This window comes from Rhinopithecus bieti, unplaced genomic scaffold, assembly GCF_001698545.2.
Source record: "Rhinopithecus bieti isolate Rb0 unplaced genomic scaffold, ASM169854v2 scaffold_12155, whole genome shotgun sequence".
Taxonomy (NCBI): Eukaryota; Metazoa; Chordata; class Mammalia; order Primates; family Cercopithecidae; genus Rhinopithecus; species Rhinopithecus bieti.
In genome coordinates, this window is record NW_016807423.1 from 3,505,589 (window position 1) to 3,525,147 (window position 19,559).

Sequence of the window (19,559 nt, forward strand, 5' to 3'; positions counted from 1 at the left end):
ACACACACAGTGGTCGCGGGCCGCACAGCCCTTTCAGCTCAGGTCCCGGGATATGCACGGCAACGTTCTCGGGCCACCAAACCCATGCAGGGTGGGAGGAAGTGGCCTAAGAAAGGAGTAAGTGGAAGTGGCTGGAGAAGGGAGGCTGCAACCACCTCCCAGGGAGGTTGTAGGGGTCCAGCCCCAGGGACAGTCAAACTGGGCCACCATCAAGGCTCTTCTATAGAAACTGACTGCTATATTGTGCCTTTCCCATGGAGTACACATACACATGTACACAAAGGGAACACGGAGGCAGGGCTGTGAGGGCCAGCAAGGGCAGGGCAGGGAGCTTCTGGAGAGGCAGATCTTCCTGGCTCTGAGCAGCTTAGGCGGGGACTCAGTGAGCTCCTCTGACTGCTCCTGGAGCCCACTCAGAGACAAGCCTGGTTCCCAGGGACACAGCAAGAGCCCCAGGTCATGGCCTCAGATAAGGGGAATACATACTAGGTTCCAGGCGCCTCGTCCACGTGACCTCAGTTAACCTTTCCAGGTAGGAGTGATCATCCGCATTGTGCAATAGGAAAACAGGCCGAGAGAGAGAAAGCAACGGAACCTGTGGGAAGTCCCACAGGGAGCAGAGTCTAGCTAGGCCACCCATAGAACAAGGGGGAGAGCATGACAACAGACCCTGTGTGCTGCACAGGCTCTGGGGAGGAGGGAAATGACACAACAGACACACTCCCAGCTCCTCAGCCTCTGCCCACCTCTGTCTACCCACCCACCACCCACCCCTCCACCCAGCACGCATCCTGCTCTGGGCTCCTAGGATTCTGGGTAAATGGGCCATAACCAGGGTCTCACTCCCACCTGGCCCTGGGACCCCACCTCTGTCCCATGCTGTCAGGTTCTCACTGTGGCTCTCCCATGAGTTCCACAGAGAAGCCCAGCCACATTCCTGCTTCTTCCCCCCAACCCCACCTCATTATGCAATACGCCCCCATTAGCAAATGTCCATTCACCCTTCAGGGCTCCCCTCTTCCAGGAAGCCTCCCAACTCCCTTCCCAAGATGCTTCCACCATGGCCTGTGTCAGTGCCACCCACCCAGCACACCCTGTGGTCACTGCTCACAAGCCTGTGCCTCCACACTACAGGTCCTGCCTGAAGGCAGGCACGTGACACGCACTTGAGATCAGCAAAAAACTCTGCCCTGGCTCAGGACACCTCTGGTCCCACAACCTCCCCTCCTGAGAAGCCACGAAGCATGGCTGGGGAAGCTGCGCTGTGGCAGATCCTACCCCAATGTGTGCCCAAATCTCCACTGGAGCTGCATGTGTGGCACTGACGCTGGGGCCTCTGGGCTAACTCTTGGCAGCTGCTTCTCCACCCGCTTCCCTCCACTCCCCTCAGAGGCCAGGGCCCCCATTCATTTGTCTCGTTAAGAGGCCTATTGAAACACATTTGTCCGCTCCGCGCTTCACTGCCCCAGCCATCAATTCTCTGGGGGGCCTACCCTACCTTCTGCAGTGGCCCTGTCCATGTATGGCCACTTGCCCCTGGCTAGTAGTTGCCCAAACTCAGCCCGAGACTGGCCTCAGTGCAGGGAGAGATCCATAAGTGTGTGCAGTGTAAGACAGGCCCGGAGGACAGACCCTGGCTCCTGGGGCTCAGTCACCATGACCCCGAGCCCAGGCTCCTGCCCCATGGCTCTCTGCCTGGGAGAAGGCCTGAGTCCCCCGAACTCCCTACCTGGATAAGGCAGGATTTCAGCTTCTTCAGCTGCTTTCTACCTTCAAGACCTGGTCTTTGGGCTTTGGTTCCTAAGGAACCAGCATGGAGGTTCTTGACTTTGCTTTAAAAACTGTTCCGCCTTGCCCCTACCAATTCCTACTGGGAATTGGTGAGCCACTAAAAGAAGTCAGCATGGTGGGTGAGTGGGGTGGGTGGGGGGACAGCAAGGGACGAGGTGGATAGAAGCTTGATAATGCAGGGCCTAGAGAAGGGTTACAACCCTGGGGGCCTGGGGGCAGGACAGACTGAAGGATTCTAAACTGAAGAGGGACATGATGATGTTTTCACCTTGTGACATGACTCTACCTTTGGAATGCAGAATGGATTAGGAAGGAAAAGACTGGAGGCAGGGAAATCGTCAGGAGGCTGCTGCGTGCAAAAGCCCAAGAGCCGAGGGTGGCTTGGATGAAGGCAGGAGAGAGAGAAGTGGATGCATTCCAAAGATATTCAGAAGGTAGAAGCAACGGAGCTTGGTGATGGATTAGATGTGGGATATCACGGAGGGAGGAGGCTGGGAGGAGGCCCAGGTTCTGACTTGGGTGACCAGGTGGGTGGTAATGCCTTTCACGGGAGAGAACGCGGGAAGACAGCAGCCTAGGGGATGAGAGTGAGGGGTACGGGTTGGAGTGCGTTGGGTCTGAGGCAGTAGGAGGGCAGCTCTTCTCCCAGAATGTATTATCTGTTGAAGCCCAGCTGGGCCATCCTTCCCCTGCCCTAGAGCTCCTGTCTGAAGGCCCTCAGAGTGCCTGGGGTTGGGTCAGCGGGGAGGGCAAGGGCAGTACTTCAGTGTCCAAGAGCTGCTGACCACACCTGGACAAGCCTTCACTTTCCTGCCAACCACGGGGGTCACACCTGATAGGGCTTTCTACTCCAACCTGCCCCTGCAGGTTCCAAGCAAGCCTGGAGATACCCTGCCCCACTTCCCCATGTGATTCCCCACCTGTCTTGTTCCTTGCTCTCACCTCCCCAGCCCTCTCTTTGGTACCTGGTGCTCCCATGACCCTTTGCCCAGCCTGTCCAGAGCCCCTTGGGAATGCCTGCCCCTTCTCCTTTCCCTTCTAGCTCCACCCAGGACCCAGCACCTAAGGACAAAGGGCGGGACCATGCCAGTCCCACCCCACTCCAGAATCAGTTTCTGAATAATTAATGAGCCATTAGAAGAAAGAGCCCTGGTGGGGCAAGGGGAGAGATCTGTGCCCAGAGATATGGAGGCAGAGGCGGGTGGAGGAGCCCTATGGCCTGGTGACGTGTGGGCTGACCCCAGGGTTGGCCCTGGATCACCCCTGGGCTCTGGACAGGCTGGGAACGGCCCCTTCCCCCAGGGACCTTGGCTCTGACCTCGCCCCTCCCCCTCAGCTTGCAGATTGGCTAAATCTGCCCTGTGCCCCGCCTCCCACCAGTAACCAAGCAGTGGTAACCATGGTGACGGGGCGGGCTGCGGCCAGTCTCATAGTGCCAGGCAGGGGGAAGGGCAGCAGGAAAGGGACCAAAGTTCGGAGTTGGATCTGGATGGGGACAATTCCACCCCCTTCTAACACAAACACACACAGAGGGGCGTTGCTCAGCTTCCTGCCGGCCAAACACAATCCTTCCCCCATTTCCAGGGCTGAGGAGCTGGGGTGGGGGGGATGCTCCTTTGCCTAGAAGGTCCCCATGAAAGGAGAAGGAGGGGCTCAGATCTGCATATTTGGATCCTGAGGGTCCAGTGTAGGGGAAGAGCTATGGGTGGCTCCTGCTTTTGACCCTCCTTGGGCCTATAGACACACCCGGCATCCTGGGCAAGCATCCATACACATGCCCCGCGTGCCACCCCCCGATTCCCATGCCGACCCCTGGCTGTAGCTCACACTGTGCCTTCAGCACAGATCTGCAACAGTGGACACAGCACACGCACGGGCACACCACACAGTGACCACATGAATCCAGGACAGGTCTCACCCTAGCCCCGTAAGACAGGGTCACGATTCGACTGCCCCACTCTGGTGCCTAAAGATGCTCCTAAGTACCCAGACATTCCTTAGAAAGAGGCTCTCCAAGCAGTGGGGGCTCTCTAGGACAGAAGGTCTAAAGAGTTTCTGGCCATCCTGTCTCTCCTAGTAGCTGGTCTGTCCCCATCCCAGAGTTCTGCTGGGAAGGATGCCACCTTTCAACCTGGGAGATCTGCACCTTGAGGGTTCAGACTTACTGTCACCATGGGCGCCTGCCACCAAACCAAGCATCACCAGTGCAGGCACAAGGGGCACCATCGTCCTCCCTGGGGCTGGCTCGGGGGCCATCCAGGGCTCTAGCTCCACAGCCAGCCACAGCCCAGGACAATCAACCTGTAATGGAGAGAAGGGCAGAGCTAGTTAGCTGGTATTTACTGGTATCCCTAATGGCCACCCCTGCCGCTTCCTGACCCCCACTGACCGACTGACCATCCAGAGCCTAGTTCAACAGACCCCCCCGCCACTTGGGCTGTGCAATGACCACCTAGACCTCTGACCCCAGTGACCACCCAAGTTCCTCACTGGTTCCCCAGCACCCATAAGGACAGCCCAATAGTCACAGTGGAGGGAGAAAGAGTGCAGGAGGCCTTCAGGCCATTCTCTAAACCTGAGTAGGGGGTACAGGGAGTGGGTGACATCAGAGAATGTACAGTTTGTTCCATTCCAGACCTTGAGCTTCTAACTCACCCCCATAAGAGGACAGAGAAACAGGGTTAGAGAGACGCTTAGGTGGGACAGAAGACAGAGAGACAAGACAGAGACAAGGAGCAGTGAAGGGCTAAGCAGACTGAGTCTGGAGTCTCCCTGGGATAATTCTGTTGCCCCTCCTCTCCCCAGCAGGGAGGGAGAAGGTGGGAGGCCAGACTCCACAAGCACGCTGAGCACAGGCCCCAGAACACAGGCTTGTTAGCAGATGAGCTCCAGGTATCAGAGGCTTCCAGCCAAAGCCACAAGCCATCAGTGCTCGCCAGGACGTGCTCTTGACAAGCTGCTGCTGCCCTGCCTGGCCACCTTCGTCCTATCCAATTCCCATGGTACCTTCCCACTTCACAGAGAAACCACAGGGAGGCCTTAGTGGCCAGGAATGGGGGTGCTAGACCCTAGAATTCAAACCCCACATCTCTTCTGCCCTTGCCCCAGAAGCCCAGAGCCGAACAAGTGTAGGGAGGATGGGGTGTGAGCCTCAGGGGCCGATGTTTGAGACAGGAAGCTATGCACAAAAAGACTGAGTAGCCTCTGGGACTGGCTGAATGCCTCTAGGCCTTTACTCCCAAGCCTCCTGGCCTGGAGTGCCCCCAGGCACACCTGGGTGAAGCCTCTAGTGTGGCCGCACTGTACATGGGAGATACGCTGCTATCGCTCCCTGGCCCCACTGGTGAGCTCCCCAGGGTCTCTCTCCCATACCCCTCACGGGGGGCACCAGGGGATGTGTGGAAGTGCCCACAAGCTCTGATCACACCATGCTCTGGGCAGACGGATGAGACGTGGTCAATCCCTCATGAATGCTGTGAAGACACAACAGAGCAGAGTGCATGACGGAGGACACGCCTTGGGGCCCCGCAGTGATACCCATGGACTTCGGTCAGGGAGTTTTGATCAGACCCAGGTCCCCGCTGACCCACAATGGTAAAAGAATTTTCAAGGTGACAGGCAGGTGAACAGGAAGGGGCAGGGCTCAAAGGTGCTCCGGTCCTTTCTGAAATTTGAACCCTTGTCTCAACTGAGATAATCAAAGGTCATGAGGTCAGGGAGCAGCAGTTGAGCAAGGGTGTTGGACAAAGCAGGTGGGGCTGCAAAGTGGAATGGGGCCAAACACAAAGGAAAACGGGTGGGAGTTGTCCCCTGTCCCAGGATCTCACCAAAAATCTGAGACAGGAGCTGAACAACAAAGTAAGAACACTGAAGGGGCATGATGGGTGTCCATTTACACCAAGCTGGGGGGGGATCTGCTCCATGATCCCAGAGCTCAGGCGGCTGAGACCACAATGACGCCTGCAAGGCCACGCTGGGATGGGGGTCACACATCACTAAGGCCCTGCCTGAGCTTGCGCTATGGTGCCACATGCAGCCAACAATGGAGCACCTTCCCAGCGGCCATCAGGTGGTGGACTATGAGTGGCTCTTCCTCCCTGGGCCTGTGGACACATCTGGTATCCTATGCCAGGCCAGGTCATCATGGGGGTATGGGCCTCTGATGGACCATCCTGGAGCCCCTGATTGAGATACAGGAGTTTATAACTCAATAGTTGTGTTGCAACAAAGGACAGGGTACAGCGGCCTTGTACCGGCATCACGGGTATAACACTATAATAGTCACAGATGTTTACTCCCAGGAACAAGCATTCCAAGCATGTAACTAACCCCTGCCAGGCAGGCTTCATAGGGACATAGTCCCCCAGCACGAGCATATCTCCCTGCTCTGAAAATAAAATGCACAGTATAGTCATCACAGGATACAGTTCCCCAGTACAATGAGCAGAGGCTTAATCCCCTGTAGCCGCCTTGGTGCGGTAATCATAGCAGTGTAACTCCCAGGTGCAGACATTATGGAGGTGTAACCATGTGGTCTAGATATCACGTGGGTGGACCCAGAGGGTACAGTGCAGCTGCCTGATAAGGACATTACAGGGGTGCAACTCCCCATACATCATCACAGAGATGTAACGTGCTGTTACAGACATCACGGTGGGGGCAGAGCTCCCAGGAGAGCCATCGTGGGGGTAAACTCCCAGAATAGACACCCATGTGGTACCAGCTTGGATGAGAGTCTGGCCATGGGTGTTAAGAGAACTTGGGCCTCAGGTAACCCTACCCCCAACCTGGGGCCTCCAGGAACCCCGTGTCTCTGGGTTGGGGTGCTCAGGACACTTGGTTCAAATCCAGAAAGTAGAAGAGAGAGCTTCTTCCAGTGGTCCATGATGGACACAAGGACACAGATGCCCAGGGAGATGGGGAAACACAAGGGACACACACAAACACATTCTCAGGCAACTACTCTGGCAACCACACAGCTGTACGAGCCAGGGCCTCTCCCTCACCAGCTCCTGGTGAGAGCAAACTGCCTCCCGCCCCAGACTCCGGGCACAGAGCCTGCCCTGGTGTCAGGCGGTTCAGGCCACTCCCAGCTCCAGGGCCTCCCTCATCAGAGCAGAGCAGCCCTGGATCCCCAGGCCTGGCCTAAAGTCTAGACCTTGGCCCTACACCAGCCCCCAGAGTCCCAGGGTCACCTGCGGGGAGAAGGTGGGAGAGGAACGGGGGCAGGGCTGCTGCTAGCCTGAATGCGGTTGCAAGGCTGAGCACCTTGTGAATCCATGCAACGGGCTTCACAGCAGAGCACCCACTTCACCAGCATGGCTGGGTGAGCCTGGGCTTTCAACAACCGAGATAAAAACAAGGCCGGGGCACTTGGGCACTCAAGCTCGTCTCTGAATTGCACTGTGGACCATCCGTTCTGCCAAGCTGACATACTTGGGCAGGAACACAATTACATACGGTATGATATTATAGAATATAATTGGACACAATTTTTCCACATTCAGAATGGTTTTAATATATCCTTTTTCTTTGCTACGTCAGTGTAAAGCTGCCAACTGCCCTTTCTTGGGAAGAACTGTCCTTTATTCTCAAATTTTATCCTTGGTGTTAAAATGTTCTTTCCTGTATGAAATGATGGGGATAGCAGATAACAGTTGTTTTTTTATAATGCCTTTACTTGGCAAAATAAAAAATTGCCAACCCCATGTCTGGCTCGAGTACTTTTGGAAATTGTATTGGTTCGTGAAACCAAAGAGCCTGGGAATCACTGCTTTGAGGGAAAAGGAAGAAGCAGGCACTAGAGCAAGCCACAGCGTTCGCATATGAACGTCACAGAAGGTTCATGTTACAAAACACAGAAGCCATGCCACCTCCATGCAGCCCACCCTAAGCACCCGGCCAGCCTCTGTGGGGGCCCAAGGGACCATGTGACACCAATGATGGGGGGTTCCCTGGCTGAAGAACAGCTGGGATCGTTCCTCAGTCGTCACAAATATGCAATCACAGATTGATTTGTTTCCTTGGACAAGCATTATTATTCACAAATATTAATTAGTCTCCAGATACCACCTGTTTCTGCAGCCTCCCCAACCTTACCTCCCCAGGCCAGGACCCTGGGGCCCAGAAATGGACATGAGCAGGAGGGGTATCCAGGGCCCCACAGAGCAGACGGCCAAGAGGAAAAGCCAGCACTTGGGCAACGGGAAGGAAAGCGCCTGTCGGCAGGGCGAGCTCTGAGCTGTTCATCTTCTAACCAGCGGGCAGCTAACCGAGCCCTTTTGTCATGTTCTGGGCAGTTCACCGCGTGGCACTGCAGCAGCGGCCGCGGAGGCGGAAACAGGCCTTGTTAGACTTGGGAAGGGGAAACCAACATGTTTCCAACTCTCACCAAAGCAACCACTGGATTATGACAGGAATAAATCACAGTCTCAGCCAGGACCCCTGACCTAGGGAAGGAGGGGCCTGTGGGGAAGAGGGCGAGGCCGCCTTCCCTCCTCCAGCCAGTTGGCTGAAATCTGTGAGCAGAGCCAGGAACAGCCCTCCCTCCCACAGCTGGTATTGGGGCTCCCACCAGCTGGACTGAGTCCCACCCTGTTGCAGCTCTTAGTTTCTCCATCTCACTGAGGAGTGGAGGGGGGGATTAGGAGGAGTGTCACAGACTCGGAGGTGGCAAAGGGTCAGCAGGAGACTAGCTCTGGGGGCAAGCGACCAAAGGGGACCAGGAGAGGTATCTTCCTGCAGCTGTAATCCCTAAGCCTCCAGGCCCCTTCCTCTGGGGCTGGGGTCCCTCTTGGATTACTGTTCCCCAACTTTGCTGCCTCCAAGCCTCTGTACTTGCTGTTCTGTCTACTGGAAAAAAATGACCTTCTCCTGCCCCAGCACTCCTCACCCCTCAGAACTCTGCTCAAGTGGCCCATCACTGTCCATCTTCCCCACTGACCCGCCCCAGTTTTCCAGCTTTGTACAGTATAGTGAAAGCAGCAAGAGGCTGTAGACCAGAGGTTCTCAATTTAGGATAATTTTGCCCCCATGGGACATTACACAACGACTGGAGACATTTTTGATTGTCGAGACTGGGGAAAGCGGGGAGACGCTACTGGCATCTGGTGGGAAGAAATCAGGGATGCTGCTAGACACCCTATAATAACAAGCCCCACCCCCACAATAAGGGGTTATCTGATCCAAAATATCAACAGTGCTGAGGCTGAGAAACCCCAACACAGACAACAAGATCCTTTGCCAATTGAGTCTAGAGCCTGACCTGGCCCCTGCCCCAGAACCCAATCCCCTGGGCACCCTGGGCCTTGTACCCAAGGCAGCTCCAACCTGGCTTAATTCCTGTACTAGCCGGCTCCTGGCCTTGGGACCTCAGAGTACCTTCCCCTGTACCCCCGTATCAGCCCTACCCAGCTTCCAGAAGTCAGGAACTATAGCACACCCCATCTTCACCCCATCAGACATCAGCTAGTGGCCTCCCCAGAGGACAGAGGGCTCCACCTTCAGGTACCTCTTCTGGCAAGACTGAACTTCAAGGTAGGTCAGACCATCATCTGAGGATGGAGAGGCGAAGAGACACATGATGTCCCTATACCCACCCTCCCCATCTGACCTTTCCAGCCTGTGACATAGTCCCTCTTGCACCCTCTACATAACCCCAGTGCCCGTCTCACCAAGCATAGGGCCTGAACTCCAGCAGACACCCAAGACACACACATTTCCTTCCCCCACCCTGGCCAGACCCATCTCTTCCACAGCCTTGTTAGTTCAGCCACCCATCCAGATGTTCAGTGGGCAGGGTAATGAACAAGACAGTCAGAGGCTCTGCCTTCAAGGAGCTTACCGAGAATGAACAGACCCACCGAGTTCTTGGCTCAGGATGGCCCAACCAGAACTCATCTGCCCCAATCCCACTCCTCCTCCAGGGTGTGCAGTCTTGGGGACAGCTCCACTATCTGCTCAGTCACCAAGCCCACAAACCCTCCTTAACTGCTCCCTTGTCCTCATCCCACACATCTAACCCATCAATAAGTTTGAATCTGCCCTGCCTTCATCCTCACTACCACTGTGTTAGTAAGACCTCATCACTTCCTGCCTCTTCGGTGGGCTTCCTGCCTTCAATCACTCCCCTCCAACCTGGCCTGCACACAGACCAATGCCACCTTTCAGCACATAAAAATGCAAATCTGCACTTTTGTTTGCCACTTTATTCCAGAGCAGGCACTCAGACAGTGTTCCATGAATGAATCAACGGATGGGCAATGGACAGATGAATGCATGGATATTGCTTCTCTGCTTAAGAACCTTCAATGCTGCTGTATTGCCCTCAGGAAAAAGTCTAAATAACGTCTTTAGCCTGACATCCAAGGCCCATGATGCTGACTCTAAACCAACTCGCCAACTTCATTCCCTACAACTCCAGCCCACCCATTCTGTGCTTCTAACAGAGAGGAGGGGCCGGGCGCGGTGGCTCAAGCCTGTAATCCCAGCACTTTGGGAGGCCGAGACGGGTGGATCACGAGGTCTGGAGATCGAGACCATCCTGGCTAACACAGTGAAACCCCGTCTCTACTAAAAAATACAAAAAACTAGCCGGGAGTGGTGGCGGGCGCCTGTAGTCCCAGCTACTCGGGAGGCTGAGGCAGGAGAATGGCGTAAACCCGGGAGGCGGAGCTTGCAGTGAGCTGAGATCCAGCCACTGCACTCCAGCCCGGGGACAGAGCGAGACTCCGTCTCAAAAAAAAAAAAAAAAAAAAAAAAAAAAAAAAAAAAAAAAAAGAAAAAGAGAGGAGGACAAGGGGACCTCAAAGATGCAGAGGACATGCCCAGATCCTGCAGGCACCATATTCTCTCTACCACAACCTACAGTCGATGGTAACAGTCTTTTCTACAGAAACGTGGTGAATGGAGAAGCAGAAGATAGATCCTGGTCTAAGTCCCAGGACATCACCAGAAGCCTATTTCACACCTACAGTAGCTGACGAGCTGTATGTCATTCCCCATCCACCTCTATCATCCACTCCAGCCAGAAACTCAGGCACCATCCGTGACATCTCCCCTCCCTCATGCTCCGCATTCAATCCTTCACCATGTCCTGTCTACTCCACCTTCCTAAATAGCACTCACATCCCTTCTCTCCACTTCTGTCACTGCCTCCCTGGTCCATGCCTCCACATCTCTCACCAGCACTCACTGGATCATGTCATGCCCCCTGCTGACACCCCCTATATAGTTCCACTGACCCTGCACCAAAGTCTAAGCTGCTCAGCCTGGCTCACAGGACCCCTATGCACTCCTGCTCCTGGCCACTTCTTGGGGCACACTCACCAGGTCTTTGCTTCTTCACCCCAGTCACTCTTGCTGGATACTCAGCACCAAGGGCAGGGCACCAGGGCCTCCGCTCCTTTCTGGACAGAAAGGAAAGCATATGAAAAAACATCAAGAATTTCATCACAGCAGCATATGTATTGACACAGAAAGACATTAAAAATTTGCTGTTTATGCAGAAAAAAAAAGCAGGTTATGGAAATGTTCATGTAGAACCATCCCCATCTGGTAAAAATGCCCATCTTTTCCCTTCACTCCCTCGTTCATCCATTTTGATACTCCCTGAGCACCTACTATGTGCTAGACCTCCTTCCAGGCACTAGCCATATAGTTGTGAGCCACACAGACCAAGTCCCTGACCTCAGCAATAGACTCTGTGGCCCAGCTCCTCAGCATGACCCCAGAGCCAAGCAAAGTCGGCCACCTCTGCAGCCCTACCTGCCCATGCTCTCCTCCTGCCAGAATGGGGACTTCCTCTTCTGATCCTCAAATGTGCCAAATTTCTTCCTGTCTCCCAACCTTGCCGGTGCTGAATGCCACTGCCTGGCACAGGCTACCTGTGCTCCTCTTGCCAATTTACCCTCGGATCTCAGATCCAGTGGCACTTTCTCAGGGAAGCCTTCCACGATGTCCCAGACTACCTGCCTGGACCTTGGCTTGGAGCTGTGACCACAAACATGACTCTACATATTTTTACAATGATTGAGTCACTATCATAAGCTTGATAGGAACATGGACTGTGGCTGCCCAGCTCATCTCCATATTCCCAGCGCCGGGCTGACAGCCGGCACGTAGTAGGTGCTCGGTCAACATACACTGAATGAGTGGATGAACGCATGGATGAGTTCAAAGAAAACAGTCCAGCCTGGAAGAACACACTCCAACATACATGCCAGTCTTCAAAGAAGCTTCAGAAGCAATATTTATTTTTGACTTTCTGCTTCTCTATAATTTTTAAAATGAAGGTGTGCCCCTGGATGCCTCCTCCGCTGGCACACATGCAGCGACAGAGCCCAGCCCCTTCCTTCTAGAGCCATTATTGAGCCCCCACCAGCGTGGGTGCCATCCTGAGTGGGGGTGGGGGTCAGACACATCCACACCACCTCACAGAAGCTCAGCTGTTTGGCCTACTCGATGCAAGCTGCACCTTGTAGCAGGCTTCTCACCTCATGCCCTCACATGCACAGTGATCCTCGCCCCACTCCACTCTGCCACCTTGGCTCCTCCTATAACGGATACAAAGAAACCACAGTGAGAGGGTGGTGCATGGGAATGTCCTCACTGGCCCAAGACTGACCCTCGTCGTGAAATCAAGGACACACCTCTGCACCTAGAAATTACCCTCAAGTTGCACTAACCACCTCTGCCAATATGGGGGTGCTCTCATCGACTGAAGGCCATCCCAACTGACCCAAGACGGCCCTCGCCAGCTCACCGACCCAGCCTCCACTGCCCCACCTACGTGCACCAGAACCCGCAGCCCTCTCTGCATGCTTCCCTCCCAGCTCCCCAAGTCGAGTTTCTCGTTTCCAGCAGCTGCTGCTCCCAGCATATAGGCTGCCCGGCGGGTCTGGCCAGACAAACCAGCTTCCAGGCCCCAAACTTAAAGGCCCATTTGTCTAGAGATGCCCGCAGGGCCTCACAGTATTCAAGTGAGGTTTTTGGCTACGCCATTGTGCAGAGACCCTGGGCAGAGGGGCAGAGTCCAAGGCAGGGAACTGGGTAATGGGAAAGGCCTCCCCCAAGCTGGCCAGGCACTGCTGCCACACCCAGGGCCACAGCAGGGTCTCGTGCTTGGAATCTGAGATAGGCCCTACATGGAGCAGAAGCCACACCTGGAAAGAGGAGTGTACCCAAAGCGGCCAGGGACCGTTTTAGAAGACTAAACATTTGCAAAGACCCAGAGGCACACAGAACAGCATGAGGGCAGGATCCTAGAAAAGCCAGACAGTAATTTTGAACCACATCAGTCTGGGATCAAACTGGTCTCAAAACAACCTATCAGGCAACCAAATAAAGACTCAGATTCACCAACTGCAACTCCCAGAACTACTCTACACTCACATTGGGACAGAGCCCAGAACAATCAGGACAACCAGATACACCCCTAGAACAGAGCTGGCACTGACACCTGGAAAGTTGACTAGAAAGCTACTCAGAAAGGTCCTGAATGGTTCAGGACCCAAGTTAGAAACCACACTGCTGGCCAGTCACAGTGGCTAACCGCTGTAATCCCAGCACTTTGGGAGGCCAAGGCAGGTGGATCACTTGAGCCAGGAGTTCAAGAGCAGCCTGGACAACATGGCAAAACCCCGTCTCCACAAAAAATACAAAAATTAGCCAGGTGGGACTACACTTGTAGTCCCAGATACTCAGGAGGCTAAGGTAGGAGGATTGCTTGAGTCCAGGAGGTGGAGGCTGCAGTGAGCCATGACTGTACCACTATACTCCAGCCTGGGCAACAGAGTGAGATTCTGTTTCAAAAAAAAAAAAAAAAAAAAAAAGAAATCACACTGCTTTGCACCCAGAAAGGCCTCAGAAGGGGTGAAGTCCATAGTCATGTCCAATATCAAGAAAGCAAGCCCTTGGGGTTAACCCAGGTCTGGCCCCAGCAGGGTTCCCCATCATCTGCCAGGCCTGAAACCTGGCCCGGCAGTGGGTCAGCAGCAAGTAGATACCTAGGGGAATACAGGCACAGCTGCCCTCTGGAGCAACCCCCAGAATGCCCCTGTGGCTGCACCGGGAACAGTCCCCAGAAACAGCAGCTAAAATACTGCTAAGGAGCTAAAACCGGAGTTCTCGGACCTAGAAGTCATGGTCCCACAGAGACGTGGTGCATCTGGACCACAGAGGCAGATGCTGGTGAAAAGAGCCTCAGTAGAAGCCCAGGGCCCAGGGAGGGTGGAAGGAAATGGAGAACTCAGTACCCCAAGGCTGCCCCTTCTCAAAATTCCCTTCCACCTACCCTAAACCTGGAGTCTCTTCTGCAGGCCTCACCTCTAGTCTTCTCAAGCCCACCACCTGAAGGTCAAACACCTGAGCAACATTCACAATCCCATCAATAACAATGGGGGCTGGGCACCCCCTTTGTTGAGGACCTCGACCTGCTAATCTCAGCCCAGAATTGCAGCAACCTTAGACAGACAGGTATCCTAACCTTAGCAGTCTATCTTCTTATTAAAGGCAACCTCATGTGACCCCTGATGGGAGAGTGCGTTTACACCACCCCTGTTGAGGATGATTACAGTAACTGCAAACACAGACAACAGTACTCACTAGATGCCAAGCCCTGTGCTATGCACACTTCATACATACATCTTTAATCCTCATAATAACCCTTATAAGGCATGGGTTTTTATTATAATCATTTGACAAATGAGAAAATGGATTCAGAGAGGTTAAGCCACCTGCTTAAAGTCACGCTGCTAGTAAACAGAGTCCAACCCTAGCAGTATAAAACTCGAGCTCTTCCCCACTGTCGGAGGTTACTTTCTCTGATAGGCACAGCTCCACGCTCTCACAAGCTCTTGCTTCTCTTTGTCCGGGACACATTTCTCTCCCATACCCTCACACCAAAGCCCCTCCTTGATGCGCCTCCCGCACTGAGCCTCAACTGCCCTAAATACCTCAAGGGCCACATGTCCAACTAAGAGCTTATTCTCTGCCCCTCCTCACCAAGTCCCTAACTCAGTGAAGCTTCAGGGCCTTCAGTGAAGGCCCGCTCTACCACTCCCAGGAACCTGGACTCCTTCCTCTTCCTCTCCTTCACTCCCACATGCAATAATCACTCTGTCCTGACAAGTGTGCCTTCAAGATGGCTCCATGCTACCACCTATCAAAGCCAGCATCTTCTCTTACCTTACTTACCTACACCTCTTGCCCCACTGGGCACCCTGTCTCCATCCTTTTCCCATAGCCACAGAGCATTTTCTGGAAACATAAACCTGACCACCGCACACTCCACCCTCCCTATCCAAGCTTTAAGCTTGGTGTTTTCTCTCTGGGTTCTCAGAGTAAAATGACAGGTACTTAACAGGGCATTCAATGCCCTCTGTGATCTGCCACATCTCTGAATACTTCACAAGTGACAACACCTCCCAGTCTTTATTCATACTATTTTTTATCTGCCTCAAGTCCTTTCTCTCTTCTTCAAACTCCTATTCATCCCTTCAAACCCAGTTCAGATCACTCCTTCTTGGTCTCCTCTGGGACTCATCTCACCCTGACCTCTGAACTCTCCCCTGTCTCTTGATGAACTCTTCCAATGTTCTAACTCAACTCAGAACTGCAGCTGCTTTAGTTGAGCAGATGCCTGAACCTTAGGCGTGGGCCGCCTCTTCTACATAGCTGTTACTCCCAAAGGAAGCAAGGCAGCCGGGGCTAAAAGTGCCTACCCCGGGGTCTGGCACATAGTCAGCAATTAATAACAGGTAACTGAATTGCTTTTGCATTCTCATGGTGCAACCTGCTCCCACAGGGACCACGAGCTTCTCAAAGGCAGGGCCCTGGCTGCAAGCTTGGACCAAGCACACAGCAGTGTCAGTCACATGGGAAGTGACTGCCACTGCTGATGATGCACTGCCACACAGTTCCCTTGGATTCTTACAACAGCCTTGGGACCAAGTCCGGGTTGGATTAGCTGCCCCATTTTACAGGGAGTGAAACTGAGACTCAGGGAGAAAGGGGCCTCTTTGAGGCCTGAAGCTGGAAAGTGGAGGAGCCGTGGTATGTATCACAACCTCTATTGCAGGAGGTCTGGGTCCCCTCCTCCCCGCCCCCAGTGAGGACCCTTAAAGCTAGACTCCCATAGTTCGGGCTGATGGAAAAAAGGGTGGACTGTGCCCAAACTGCCAGGGCTGGTATTTTGCTGCATATCAATACGATTACCTACAAAAGATGTGTTGCTAGTTTACGTCTGCTGCAGTCTATAACTCTGCCCCATCAAATTTCTTCACCAGCACCCAACCACCCCCTCCTCTCTTGGCAGCCCTGTACACCAAGCCAACCTGCACAGGGCACACAAAGCTGGATAAAGAGGAGGTATCAGTAGTTGCAAGAGGAAGGAAGAAACGGAGGAAGGAAGGAATTATGCTAAAACAATTTTCTTGTTGAAAGAGGGAAAAGGAAGAGCAGTTGGAAAAAGAAACTAAAAAAACAAAACAAAACACTATACAGACACTTCAAATGATGAGGGAGACAGAGCAAGTAAAATGTGCAAGAAAGTGCATATACAAAAATGCACAAGGATGACTGTGCATGTGCACAGGTGTGCTGCGAGTGTGCAGGCACAGATTGCTTGAGACCTGGCTGGCATGTGGGTCCAGGTTTGTGAGTGGGGTCAAGAAAGCAGCTGAACAAGGAGTGTGTGGGGGGGTGGAGGGGGGTGAGCTGAGTGTGGAAATGAAGGCAAGAGGGTATGAGAGAGAGTGGCCTGTGCCTGGGGCTGAGAATGTAGGGGGTTGTACTTGGGGAGTTACACCTGCTTCTTCTTGAAGCCCTAGGCTCATTCATATAATCAGTAAAAAACAGGGATTTTCATGCTCCCTGAAGCAAGAGTTAATAAGGCGCTAAGCACAGAAATTTCCTTAGATAGCCTGTCAGAACTCTCTTCTGGATCCCTCAGATCCCCGAAGCCTCCCAAAGGATCCCCCATCAGATCTTCCCTTCTCAGCAGATCTCTCCCCATGAGCACCCGCCTGGAACCACCACCCCACATCCTTTTCTACGCCTCTCACCCCAGTGCTGGTTCTCAGGCCAGATCTGGCACCAGGTCGTTCTGGATCCCTGCCCTTGTTCCTTCAGAAGTGGAGCCTTCCTCATCCTAATCCAGCCTCCCGGCCCTGCTCTGTGGCCCCTCAGGGAGATCCAGACAACCCGCAGGCTGGGGCAGCCTCCCTCTCCCATTTCACAGCTCAGGCAGGTAGCGCTCCCCACCCCCAACCTGCTCCAACTCAGGGGCCCTGCACTGGGGGACAGGGGGGTTTGAAATGAGGAGAAAGTCTAGCCCCTCCCCCTCCGGGGTGGAAGAACCAGAGGGGCAGCATTCCAGGGAAATGGGGGGACGCCTAGCACAGAGGGTGCAGAGACACCAAGAGATGGGTGAGAGACAAGAGGCAGAGAGAGACTTAGGAAGGGAGACAGAACCCAGGGAGAGGAAACAGAAGAGACCCAAGGGGAGAGAACAGAGAGACTCAGGAACAGGGAACAAGATGACCCAGGGAGACAGAACGGAGAGACCTGGGGAGAAAGAACAGAGTGACCTGGGGAAGAAGAATGCAGACAGCCGGAGAGACCCTGGGATTGCAGGGGCACTGACACGGGGAGGCAAAGACGCCAAGGAAAACAGAAAGCAGCCGAGACAGAGACGTGGGCACGACGATGGGGAGCCGGCACGGCACGGCACGGGACGGGACGCGGGGCGGCCACTGAGTGAACTTTCGGAGCGGGTCCGAGTGGCCACGTCCTCATGGGACAGGTCGCTCCAGGGCCTCCAGGGCGTTGCACCCGGTTGGGGGCGGGTACAACCCGTTCGGCCCCTCCCCACCCAGTGCTCGCGAACGAAGGGGGTGGGGGCCTCCAAACTCGCGCCCGGCGCAGCCCGGGACCGCACGTGCGCCGGGGCCGCGAGCGAGACCCGGGCGCGCCGGCTGCGGATCCCCCGTCGGCTGGGAGGGGCGCCCTGTGCGGCGGTCGGGGCGCCTGGCCCCCGGAGCCGGCGCTGAGGGTCTGAGGGGCCGCCCCGGAGCGCGTCCCGCTAGAAGGGGGGACGAGCGGGGACTGATGAGGGGGAGCAAGAGCGCAAACGGGAAACTTTTGCGCTGGGCGGGGGAAGGGGGGGGCGGAGCTGCGGCTAAGGTGCGGCGGAGAGGAGAGGGAGGCAGCGAGGGCGGCGGGGAGCGAGCTAGCCGGCGCGCTGGGGGCGCGTCTGCCGCGGTGAGGGGAGGAGCCGCCAGGCTGGGGCGTGGGGGGCTTCGCCGAGCTGCGGGGCGCGGGCAGGTGGGGGGCGCCGCCTCAGCGTCGCCATCGCCCCCCGGCGACCGCCCCCAGCTCCGCCGGGGTGGACTAGCGGGGAGGCAAGGAGAACGGGGAAGGGACGGGCGGCGGAGGGGTGCGGGGGGCCCGGGGGTCACTCACCGCCTATCCAGGGGCCGTCGGTCCGCGAGTGTCCCCCCCGCAAGCCGCTGGGGGCCGCTGCTCCCACTCCGTCTGCCGCCGCCGCTGCCACCTGGTTCCGCTCCTGCATCCGACCACCGCCGAGTGGAGCCGGAGCCGGAGCGGAGCTGGAGCGCCGCTCTGCCGCCGCCACCGCTCCGCCGCTCCCGCGCCAGCTCCAGCCGCGCGCTGCCCTCTCGCTCGCGACCGCGCCCCTGCCCCTGCCGTGCGCGCCCGCGGCCCGCCGCCGCTCCCGCCTCGTGCCTCTCTGCTCGTAGAAAGCCGCGGAGCCGCGGAGGCCAGAGAGGCCACAACTCAACGGCCAACGTAGAAACCGACCGGGACTCAATATTGATCCCGAACCCCAATAATGAACATGGAACAGACCAAAACGTCTCTAAATCCAGACCCTTCTAGGTGGCTCCATCCTGCATGAACCTAATACCACTCTTAGGACCCCATTTCGTTCCCCATACAGATCTGAACCCTGATAACTGATCCCACACTCTTGCGCGCCCAACCATATTGGAGTCCAAAGCCGCTTAATCTGCCCAACTTAGCACAGTAGGAATTTGTTCTGACCTATGTACTGATCCCAAATACAATTCTAAATTAAACCTCTTTATACTTCTACCCTGGCCCTAACCTTCGATAGTGGACGCTGGCACAACTCTGGCCTTAAATGGCCCTGTGCTAATGCTAAGCCCCCTCCCGTAATTGAACCCTAAAGGTCAAAAGCTACTTGCTATGACCGCAATTCTCTCTCTTCTGAACCCAAGCCTTACATAAAACTCCGTACTGCTCTCCCATTCCCAGATCCAACACCAATGACTCATGAATTGATGGTCTCAATTCCAGAGTTGGTTGAGGTCACCAGAAAAGAGGAGCCCAAACCCAGATACTGACCTGAAACCCCACGCCAACCTTGAGACCATTTAGGACCCTAAACCAACCGCGCAGCTTTAATAATAATCTTGGAAACCCAAGATGCAGACTGGCTTTGCGAAAACCTCCACACAAAGCCCCTTCACTCCTCATGCTTCAACCTCCACTTCTCCTGACCCTTAGTGTCAACCCCAAACAGGAGGCTGGCTAATACCCCAATATTGATACATTCCAACTGTGAACGTTACTTGGCCTCGAATTAAGACGCGATAATGCCCTCCAAGTCAAATTTAGATCTCGCAGTGATTGAGTTTCTGACTTCTCATATCGAAACTCATGATGATACCTAGGAAAGCTGTCTGGTGAAGGACCAATAACGTTACCTGAAGATTTATTCCAAGACC

The 19,559-nt window shown here is 54.9% G+C and overlaps 1 protein-coding gene across 13 annotated transcripts in view; it reads right to left on the reverse strand.

Annotated features, from left to right (window-relative positions):
- PTPRF (protein tyrosine phosphatase receptor type F) overlaps positions 1-18,409 on the reverse strand; it is a 94,734-nt gene extending 76,325 nt beyond the window's left edge. For 11 of the 13 annotated variants that reach the window (XM_017881905.1, XM_017881915.1, XM_017881911.1 and 8 more), the window contains exons 1-3: positions 18,253-18,409; positions 11,119-11,198; positions 3,957-4,092 (exon numbers count right to left, since the gene is read on the reverse strand). In XM_017881905.1, coding sequence (XP_017737394.1) covers positions 3,957-4,047 — 91 coding nt within the window. In that variant the 5' untranslated portion in view covers positions 4,048-4,092; positions 11,119-11,198; positions 18,253-18,409. Of the gene's footprint in view, positions 1-3,956; positions 4,093-9,200; positions 9,345-11,118; positions 11,199-18,252 lie in introns of all 13 variants that reach the window. The other 2 variants (XM_017881903.1, XM_017881904.1) reach the window with 2 other exon arrangements.
- Between the last annotated feature and the right edge of the window lie 1,150 nt (positions 18,410-19,559).